Source organism: Solanum stenotomum, chromosome 3 (genome assembly GCF_019186545.1).
Source record: "Solanum stenotomum isolate F172 chromosome 3, ASM1918654v1, whole genome shotgun sequence".
Lineage (NCBI taxonomy): Eukaryota > Viridiplantae > Streptophyta > Magnoliopsida > Solanales > Solanaceae > Solanum > Solanum stenotomum.
In genome coordinates, this window is record NC_064284.1 from 26,942,516 (window position 1) to 26,954,271 (window position 11,756).

Below are 11,756 nucleotides of genomic sequence, written 5' to 3' on the forward strand. Positions count from 1 at the left end.
ATGCATAACCATCTCATGATTAATTTTTAATTTAAACCAACACTGAAACTTTCCCGAACAAACAATATTATTACTAATGCATCATATAAATAGACAGATTCAGGTAGTTGCAGTAGCAACATGAAACCACCAAATACATAGTTCTTAGTCTTACTTGATCTTACCCAGAGTTTTCCATTCTGAAATTATTGGAGTAGTTGTTTTTATTATGATTTACAAAATTTATGCATAAGAAGTCTAATAAGAATGGGCACACAAATAAGAGAGAGAGCATTGTCGAGAGAAGGCCAAAAATAGACCATTCCAACATTTGTGAAGAAGTCTTTCTTAAGTAAAGAATAAAATGAGAAAAATTAAACCAACGCTCATACATTCTGAAAAGCAGTAATGAACATTCCAAGGTTTGTGATTTTGCAACATTAGAAGCAGTGGCTCTTGGTATTAACACATAAACAAGCACTTGATTACCAAAGAAAGTGATTCCAGATACTCTTTAAACTATTACCGTAAATCTTCAAAGCTCTTGAAAGCACAATAAACAACATGAAGTTGTTTGAACACGTACAGCAGCAAATTATTGGAAGTAAGAATAACTGATTCTAACTAAGTCCATTTTATTGTCTTGTGAACAATAGTAAGAACATTACGCAGCCAAAATTTCAAAGGCGAAAGAATGTATTATCTCAAGTTCATTAGGATAGAAAAGAAACAACTACATGACACTAATAAAGCAAGTGTTGATCAAAATCTTAAAACATCAGAGTTTTCTTAAGAAAATATGTTTCTAGTTTGTTCTGGGAGCAGCCCACTCCACGCGAAGAATTAGATTGTCATATCCATACCCATTAAGCTTGTCGATGGCCCTCTGAGCATCCTCCTTGTTTACAAAATTAATAAATCCAAAACCTCTGCTGTCACCAGTCTTCTGGTCTATAGCTACATAGACCCGACTTACTGGACCAAAAGGCCTGAAAAGCTCAAGCAAGTCAGGTTCTCTAGTGTCTTCTGAGAGATTAGTGACACGAACCGAGTTCTCTTCATTTCTACGTCTCATTTCTGTTCCAGCAGGTCTCTCAGCACCTGCTCGCAAGCTTGGTGGAACATAAGCTCCCTTCACAGCCCCACCAGGCATATTTGCTTCTGCCACTGGGGGTTTGTCAACAAAACCTTCAGCTGGTTGAGCAAGATCCTTGAAAGGGCACTTAGATGTCCAGTGATCACCCTTCTTGCCACAAGTTCTGCACACCATTAGAACAGCACCTCCTTTAACAAGCTGAGCCATTGAGTCTCCTACTGCTTTGGAGTCTTCAGCTTTAGAACCTGTAGGCAGCACAGCAATTTATAGTAGTTTAGCACATTCTTTGATTCGTTGAAGAGCAACACTATATTTGCAAGACAACACAAAAACATTCTTACGCATATGTACCTAAACTAACTGTAATAATTCAGTCATTTATCTTCTTTATTTTGTCCGTTCCATAATAGAAGGGAAACACAAAGTGAACCTTGTTTAGGCACAGAAACCAACAATTGGTTTGGTTCAGCTGATTTAGCTTGTACGTAAACCTAACAAGAACAGTGCTATCCACATTTTCTCCGTTAGGAGAAATGAAGGCCTGTCAACATATTGAAAGTCAGTACTGTTGAAAGATTTTAACAACTTCAAAAAGTTTTTTGTGCAAGTCTAAATTCATTCCTGTCTCATTGTCTCAGGATGACCTGTTTATTTTGGAGGATGAAGCTTTAAGTCCATAGAACTCTCTTGCGCTTCATGTTGTAACCCCCCACTAAACAGACTACCATGAGACAATTAGTTCTTATTCCATTTGATGGCAAGTGAGTAGTCCCTAGGGCTTTGGTCTATTGGTGAGAGTGCAGCTTGTGTTATGTGATTAGGTGCAGGTCACAGGTTCAATCCAGCTACAAAAAAAAGTATGGTATTAAAGTGGATAAGAGTAGAGAGGCAGGCTCACCATTCATCGAGTTTCAAGACATGTGTTGTTCGCTCTTGAAGATTTATCGGTTATCATATACATATATATTGAGCAAATTGTCTTCTAAAAAGAAGAGCAAAACAACCAATTTATATTGTGAAACTTACCTATCACAAGATCAACATTTGACAGAACAGCAGTCTGTGCTGTTCAACATGCTAAAGGTAGAGGCTCAAATGAAGTGATTTATAAAATGGTGATAGCAGCAACACTCTTCTTCTTGTGGAGAGAAAGGGTTGTGCTGTTCAACATGCAGCTAAAGGTAGAGGCTCAAATGAAGTGATTTATAAAATGATTATAACAGCAACAGTGTACTTCTTGTGGAGAGAAAGGAATCTTAGAAAAGCATGCTATTTCTTGTGGAGAGAAAGGAATCTTAGAATTTTTCAAAAGCCAGAACCTGGCTGATCATGCAAGTAATTCAAGAAGTACACATTATTGCAAGGAAAGTCGCCAAACTCACTAGTTGGTTGGAAAGCCACAAGTTCTATCCAGTTTGAAATCTTCCTACTACTGATAGCCGTTAAATTGGTTTAGTTTATGCTTTAATGTCTCGTTACTAGAAGGTTGTTGGAGCATGATGTCCAACAATGCTCCTATTTGTAATGATACACACATTTATATACTTTGGTAATGAAATCAATTTCATTAGTTACCAAAAAACGTTTGACAGAACAGATTGTCATGTCACAGAAGACTATAAAACTAAGAATATTTCATTTGAGAAAGTGGTTGACATGAGCTCCACGCAGTACAGCAAAAGTTTCAAGTTACTACAGGTACAAAAACTTAACTGGATAAACTAGGATAATTACCAATGGTGCAGCCATGTGCTTCAACGTTTAGAAAATAAGTGACGTGCTTAATGGCTATGTAATGCACATAAAAGACTGTATGATAGAAGTGCAACTTGAAACCTTAAATGTGAGAACTAACAAATGTTGGGTATGTAGCAAGAGTAATGGGAAATGGAGGGAAGATGAAAAGAGAGGAACTTGAAAAGTCCTCTTATGCTTCATTGAAAAGGCATTTGTCCTTCATCGGTGATGGAAAGAAAAATAGGAGAGTTTAGATATAGAAACACTCCTATTAATTGTTAAAAGGGTTGGAAAGAGGGACCCCCCTCGCACCGTCGTCGTCGCTCGTTTGACTTTGGCAAATGATCGAGAGATTATTTTTTTGGACAAAGTTTGTTTTAATTATTTATTTATTAAATTAAATGGCCAACGTTTTAATTAGTTAATTAAAGTTTGTTTTAATTATTATAGTTAATTACTCCCTCCGTCCCATTTTATGTGATGTACTTTGACTCGGCACGAAGTTTAAGAAAGAAAGGAGGACTTTTAAAACTTGTGGTCCAAAATGAATGATAGACATGTGTGGCTGTAAATCATTTCATTAAAGGTAAAATAGACATTTTATAGTTACTTAATATAGAAATGTGTCATTCTTTTTGAGACTGACTAAAAAGGAAAGTAAGTCACATAAATTTGGACAGAGGGAGTATTTATTAAATTAAATTAAATTAAATGGCCAACGTTTTAATTAGTTAATTAACTGAATCGTTTCAATTAATTAGTTAATTAACCCGACCCGACTCGGATCCAAGCGCGACCCGTTTTATTTAAATCTTTTCCGTTTTATTTGAATTTCCCGCCGTTGGAAGTGACTGTTCTGAAAGGTTGCAACTTTCAGAAACAGCCATGACCGTTTGAAAGGTTGCAAACTTTCATGAATGGTTGTGTGGATTCTGAAAGGATTGCAACCTTTCGGAACCAGTTCCTCTTGCTTATAAATACATTGATTCTTCAGACTTATTCCTTACGAATTTTTTGATTTATTCTTCTTTTTCTGCACAAAATTTCTTCGTGTACTTTACTGCTGTTGAGTGGTTCACTGACACCAGAGTTTGGGTAGCAATACACTGGTGATTGATATCATTCTATCATGGGAGTACATATTCCAAATCAAACCTCGGATACTAGAGGGGAATAATTTCCTTAAGGGGACACTGTGCATTCAGTGGACTTGATCTTTTCTGATTCTATTTTTTTCCAGATTGTGGTACGTTTTTACAGATTTTAGCTTTGTCAATTAATTTCTGTTCATCTATTCTTACTGGTTTATTAAACTTTGGTTACTTCGTGTTTCTACAAAGTTTATTGAAATCAGTAATTCTGGTTTTTTTTTAAACACAGATTGATAACAATCTTAAGGAAATTATTTTTATACTTTTTAATTTGTGTTTCTGGTGGAGATAAAAACCTTCGTGGTTTTATACTCCTGTTAAGTTTGCAAGTTAAGTTATTGCTTACTGGTCATTTGTATCAATTTCTGTTTGTTACAGATTCTGAAATGACTAATGACAATGTTACGGTTGCTGTTGTTGCACCAACCCAAACTGTTGTACCACCAACAGAGAAATCGAGAAAATTCTCTGGTGTGAATTTCAAAGGATGGCAGCAACGGGTATTTTTTTGGCTTACCACTCTTGGTCTGCAGAAATTTACCAATGAAGTAACTCCAGTGCCTGCTGCTGAAATGCCAGACAGAGAAAAATTCATGATTATTGAAGCATGGAAACAGGCAGACTTCCTATGTAAGGGCTACATTTTGAGTGCTTTAGAGGATGACTTATATAATGTCTATAGTGCAATGACAACTTCGAAAGAATTATGGGATGCACTTAAGAAGAAATATAAGACAGAAGATACATGCTTGAAAAAGTTTGTGATCGCAAAGTTTTTAGACTATAAAATGTCAGATAGTAAAACTGTAGGATCACAAGTGTATGAACTTCAACTTATTTTCCATGATCTGATTGTTGAAAATATGGTAGTAAATGAAGCGTTTCAAGTGACTGCAATGATCGAGAAGTTACCTCCTTCGTGGAACGACTTCAAGAATTATTTAAAGCACAAACGTAAGGAAATGAAGCTTGAAGATCTTGTGATTCGGCTCAAGATTAAGGAAGATAACAAAAACGCCGAAAAGAAGTCTCGTAAGAGTTCAACAGTAATTGGAGTTAATATTGTTGAAAAAGCTCCTATCAAAGACAAGAAGAGAAAGAAGTCCAACAAACAGAAGTCAGAACAGGCCAAGAAAAAGTTCAAGGGCAACTGTTACAATTGTGGTAAGGCTGGTCACAAGTCTTCTGACTGTCGTGCTCCAAGAAAGGACAAAGACAAAGACAAAGGCAAAGGCAAAATCCAAGCAAACATCGTGGAAGAGATGGAAGATGCAAATGACCTTTGTGCAATGATCTCGGATTGCAACTTAGTTGGAAATCCCAAGAAGTGGTTTCTCGACTCAGGTGTCACTTGACATATTTGCTCTGCGAAAGAAGCCTTTGCAACATACACTCCTGCTGAGGTTGATGAAGATTTGTTCATGGGAAACACAGCAACAGCAAGGATTGCAGGAACTGGGAAAGTAATGTTGAAGATGACATCCGGCAAGGTGTTGACTCTGAACAACGTTTTGCACGTTCCTACTATTAGGAATAATTTAGTTTCTGCTGCAATACTCGTTAAAAACGGGTTTAAATGTGTCCTAGTTAGTGACAAAGCTGTAATAAGTAAGAATGAGATGTTCTTAGGAAAAGGCTACCTCACTGAGGGCCTTTTCAAACTGAATGTAATGGTTGTTGACAGTATTAATAAGAATTCTGCTTCTGTTTACTTATTGGAGTCAAATGATTTATGGCATGCCCGTTTGGGACATGTAAATTACAAAGCCTTACGAAAATTGGTTACTTTAGAAGTATTGCCTGATTTTAAATGCGATAAATCGAAATGCGAAATTTGTGTGGAAAGTAAGTTTGTTAAACATCCTTATAAGTCTGTTGAAAGAAATTCAAAACTTTTAGACTTAATTCACACATATATATGCGATATGAAGTCGACACCATCTCGTGGTGGGAAAAAATATTTTATAACTTTTATTGACGATTGCACTCGATTTTGTTATGTATATTTGCTTAATAGTAAGGATGAAGCAATTGATGCATTTAAGAAATAAAAAAATGAAGTGGAAAATCAATTGAATCTAAAGATAAAAATGATTCGAAGTGATAGGGGTGGAGCATACGAATCTCCTTTTGCTGAGATATGTTTGGAATATGATATTATCCATCAAACTACAACACCCTATACACCGCAGTCAAATGATTTGGCTGAACGGAAGAACAGAACATTAAAGGAAATGATGAATGCCTTGATAATCAGTTCTGGTTCACCAAGAAATCTATGGGGAGAAGCTATCCTTACGGCTAACAAGATACTCAATAGGGTACCCCGTAGCAAAACATAATCGATTCCATATGAGTTATGGAAATGAAGGAAACCCAACTTGAAATATTTCAAAGTGTGGGGGTGTCTTGCCAAGGTAGAAGTTCCTTTACCCAAGAGGGTGAAAATTGGACCCAAAACAGTAGATTGTGTATTTATTGGATATGTTGTGAACAGTAAGGCCTACCGATTTTTGGTTCACAAATCTGATAATCCTAAAATTCATGTGAATACGGTAATTGAATCAGATAATGCTGAGTTCTTTGAACACATTTATCCATATAAAACTGAATGTGAGTCAACAAGTGAAAGATCTAAACGACCACGGGAAGAATCAAAGGAAAATGCACAACCTAATGAGGATCCTAGGCGTAGTACTCGCCAACGTAAATCCACTTCTTTCAGACCAAATTTTGTGGAATTCTTGCTTGAAAATGAGCCCCCAACATTTAAAGCAACTATGTCGTCATCTGAGTCAATCTATTGGAAATAAGCAATCAATAGTGAGATCGAATCAACTTTAAGTAATCATACTTGGGAATTGACTGATCTTCCTACAGGAAACAAACCTTTAGGATCAAAGTGGATCTTTAAAAGGAAAATGAAAGCTGATGGGACTATTGACAAATATAAGGCTAGACTTGTAGTCAAAGGATATAGACAAAATGAAGGTTTGGACTACTTTGATACATACTCTCCAGTAACAAGGATAACATCAATTAGGATGTTAATAACACTAGCGGCAGTGCATGATCTTAAAATCCACCAAATGGATGTAAAGACAGCCTTCTTAAATGGAGAGTTGGAGGAAGAACACATGGAACAACCTAAAGGGTTTGTGGTTCCTGGTAAAGAAGAGAAAGTGTGCAGACTTGTGAAGTCGCTTTATGGGCTCAAGCAAGCACCCAAACAATAACATGCTAAATTTGACCAAACAATGTTGGCAAATGGATTCAAGATTAACGAATGTGATAAGTGTGTTTACATTAAAAACGTTCCGAATCATGAAGTCATTGTTTGTCTGTATGTTGATGACATGTTAATAATGAGTAAAGATATTGACAATATAAATGCTACTAAGCGCATGCTGTCCAGCAAGTTCGATATGAAGGACTTAGGAGTTGCTGATTTGATCTTAGGGATCAGGATTCTCAAAACTCCTCAGGGACTAACATTATCTCAATCTCATTATATTGAAAAAGTATTGGATAAGTTCAAGTACTTGAATTTCAATGTTTTCAAAACTCCAATTGATTTAAGCTTTACATTTCAAAAGAAAGTAGGTGAAAGTGACTCTCAAGTGGAATATGCCCGAGTGTTGGGAAGTTTGATGTATATTATGAATTGTACTTGACCAGATATAGCATGTGCTATTAACAAACTGAGTCGGTTCACTAGTAATTCGAATCAAACTCACTGGATGGCAATGAAACGTGTGTTGGGTTATTTGAAACATACACAACACTATGCTTTGCATTATAATAAGTATCCTGCCGTGATTGAAGGATATAGTGATGCAAATTGGATCACCGGGTCAAATGAAGTAAAATCCACACGTGGTTATGTGTTTACACTTGGTGGAGGAGCAGTCTCTTGGAAATCATCCAAACAGACATGTATTGCTTGCTCCACAATGGAATCTGAATTCATTGTCTTAGATAAGGTCGGTGAAGAAGCTGAATGACTTCGAAATTTCTTAGAGGATATTCTATTCTGGCCCAAACCTGTGGGACCTATTTGCATACATTGTGACAGTCAAGCAGCAATAGGTAGGGCAAGGAGCGTTATGTACAACGGGAAGTCTCGTCATATACGACGGAGACATAATATCGTAAGACAACTCCTCTCTAGTGGAATTATCACAATTGACTATGTGAAGTCAAGAGATAATGTGTCAGATCCACTAACGAAAGGCCTAGTGAGAGAAGCAGTTGAAAGATCATCTAAGGGAATGGGTTTACGACTTAGGACAAGTCAGCATGGCGGTAACTCTATCTAGCAGACTGGAGATCCCAAAAGCTAGATTCAAGGAGAAAAACAAAGTTGTGATTGACGGTTCGACATTATCAATCAACTCAATCCATTCTCATGATGAAGACAATGTTCAGGAACAAGGTTAAGACTTTAAGGCTTGTTAATGAGTTAATAAAGCTTAAAGTTTTTAATGATTTGCTAAGTTTGGCAGGTTTGACCAAATAGTGTATCTACGAGATGACACAGTTAGAAATCACCTATGTGAGTGTGAAGTGTAAACCGCTACAAAGAGAATTTTATGTCAAAAGCCTATTCTCTATACACTCATGAAACTAGGAGGTAAGAACCATAAATGGTAAAAGGTTAATTGTGTGACATATGGTTGTCTAGGTATTACACCAAAGCTCGACGGTTCAAAGATATCGCATCTATCGATTGACCAAGTATATCCGACATATGTTCACTACGGAAAGTCCAAGGGGAAACCTACTTATCCAAATGCAATTGATTTTTGCTTGTAAAATATACACTCGTCCGTGCATTGCTTATGTTATAACCATTCCCCATTAATGTGGGGGATTGTTGGGTATATAGCAAGAGTAATGGGAAATGGAGGGAAGATGGAAATAGAGGAACTTGAAAAGTCCTCTTATTCTTTATTGAAAAGGCATTTGTCCCTCATCGGTGGTGAAAAGAAAAATAGGAGAGTTTAAATATAGAAACACTCCTATTAATTGTTAAAAGGGTTGGAAAGAGGGACCCCCCTCGCGCCGTCGTCGTCGTCGCTCGCTCGGCTCGGCTTTGGAAAATGATCGAGAGATTATTTTTTTGGACAAAGTTTGTTTTAATTATTTTAGTTAATTATTTATTTAATTAATTAAATTAAATTAAATGGCCAACGTTTTAATTAGTTAATTAACCGAAGCATTTCAATTAACTAGTTAATTAACCCGACCCGACTCGGATCCAAGCGCGATATGTTTTATTTAAATCTTTCCCATTTTATTTGAATTTCCCGCTGTTGGAAGTGACTGTTTTGAAAGGTTGCAACTTTATGAAACAGCCATGACCGTTTGAAAGGTTGCAAACTTTCATGAATGGTCGTGTGGATTCTGAAAGGATTGCAACCTTTCGGAACCAGTTCCTCTTGCTTATAAATACATTGATTCTTCAGACTTATTCCTTACGAATTTTCTGATTTCTTCTTCTTCTTCTGCACAAAATTTCTTCGTGTAATTTACTGTTGTTGAGTGATTCGCTGACACCAGAGTTTGGGTATCAATACACTGGTGATTGAGATCATTCTATCATGGGAGTACATATTCCAAATCAAACCTCGGATACCTAGGGTAATAATTTCCTTAAGGGGACACTGTACATTCAGTGGACTTGATCTTTTCTGATTCTGTTTTTTTCTAGATTGTGGTACGTTTTTACAGATTTTAGTTTTGTCAATTAATTTCTGTTCATCTATTCTTACTGGTTTATTAAACTTTGGTTATTTCGTGTTTCTGCAAAGTTTATTGAAATCAGTAATTCTGGTATTTTTTTAAACACAGATTGATAACAACAAATTCACACTTCACATTTATATTAAGTTGTGACGTTTAACTCATGAATACTATTAGCTTCATCTAATGTATTCATAATTCGATTTCTGGATGGTCATGACTCAACTAATAATCATTATCTCACACTTAAGTCACTTTATTTATTGAAAAGAATTGGAATTTAAAAGAAAGATAATGTTTATGAGATGATAACTCGATCATCCGAGAAATCAATTGTATGCATACATAAACTCCAACAAGCTAGCAAAGGAAAAACATTTGGATTATGCAATAACATTACTTATTTTACATCTTGGATACCAAACCAAAATATCCACAATTGCACATATATATGTAAATGTAATGCGAAATGTGACCTGGGGCTCTGGGTCTTTCAAGCAAGATCTCTTCAGTAGAAACCATGGTGAGTCTACTTCCAACATCCTCATGAACAGCGTCACTGAATTTAGGCCAAGTCCGACGTTCAATAGCCCGTTTGCTGAGACAAGCGTTGGCAAGCTTTCGAACGCGGGTGGTTGTAGTGATCTTAACCTTATTTCCATCGTCATTGAATTTGTACTCTATGATTTTTTTAATTCCATGTTCATCTGGTCCAATTATCTGTTTTGGTGGAAGAAGGAAATCGAGGTCCTCAGCGTCATCTTCCTCTAGCTCCCCCCATCTGATCTTGCTACCTGAATTACCGCCTCCATTAGAAACCATTCTTCTTCACTTTCACAACAATTATATTCTTGTTTGTTCCTTACAACTTTACAACCACTGATGCGCAAAATACGGTTTTACTACTCCCACACAATTCCAAAACAGTTAAATCTTTTTAAAATTATGAATACCTCATTTTAAATCTCTATTTTGTATTATTATTATTTTCATATATAAAAGTTGACCCACAAGTTTATCTTTTATAAAAAAACACCAATCATTTTATATTTACCTTTTTTTTTTGTTGTAAGAATAAAAAAGGAGGAGATATTATGTCACATGGTTAATCAACTATGAATTATTCTCTAAGAAAGTTACTTAATTTTTAATTCAAAAGTCACTTAGTTGTCAATTTTTTTTCTCAAAAAAGTTACTTAACTTTGAGTTTTAACTCAAAAATCACTCACTTAATATGGGTTTCTCTCTAAAATGTCACTCAACTAATAGGAATGACAATGGGGTGATGCGGGGTGGGTTGAGCTTAACCCGCAAATATTTTAATCCGTCCCGCCCCACATAACATTTTTTTTCATTTTCAACCATCCCCGTCCCGCATACTTTCTTTTTAATATTTTTTTTCTACTTAAGTTTGATATTAAAAATAAAATTCATAAAAATAAATTCATTTTTTCATTAAGCTATATTAATTTAATAGGATAGTGACTTAACATTTTATCTTTTTAGAGGTCAATTGGAAAACATGTAAGAAATTCAATTATTTATAAAGAAATTATCATAATAAATAGTGCTCTATCACTCCTACGACATGTAAAAAATTAAAATTATATTTTAACCCACATAAAATTACATATACCCGCAACCCGCTCCGCCCCACATTAGTTTTGAAAAAACCCACTTCAACCTGCCCCGCACAACTTTAAACCCGCCCCACACCACATCCGCCTCACCCCATCACCATCCCTATCAACTAATATCCACATGGCTAATACTCACATTATTAACACCCGCATGACTAATATCCACATTACTAATACCTGCATAATTCTATCCACCTACCAAAAAACCCCTAAATAGTCCATAATGTGATTAAGTCTATATAAATTATAATTTGATACAATTTTGAACCGTTGCAACTTTTATATCTATTTTTTCTTGTTTACACATAGTTTGAAGGGAATAATATCAGCAATAGTAGTATAGAAACACACATTCAAGCCAAAAAAATAAAATATTAACAATAAATGTGACAACATACATACAGATGT

At 35.7% G+C, this 11,756-nt stretch overlaps 1 protein-coding gene across 1 annotated transcript; it reads right to left on the reverse strand.

The window, feature by feature from the left end:
* Positions 1 to 653: 653 nt before the first annotated feature.
* On the reverse strand, positions 654 to 10,625 carry LOC125859463 (uncharacterized). The gene is made up of 2 exons (XM_049539234.1): positions 10,185 to 10,625; positions 654 to 1,320 (listed from the first exon to the last, which is right to left on the reverse strand). The coding sequence occupies exons 1-2, from the start codon at positions 10,528 to 10,530 to the stop codon at positions 785 to 787; spliced, it is 882 nt and encodes a 293-aa protein (XP_049395191.1). The 5' UTR covers positions 10,531 to 10,625; the 3' UTR covers positions 654 to 784.
* Between the last annotated feature and the right edge of the window lie 1,131 nt (positions 10,626 to 11,756).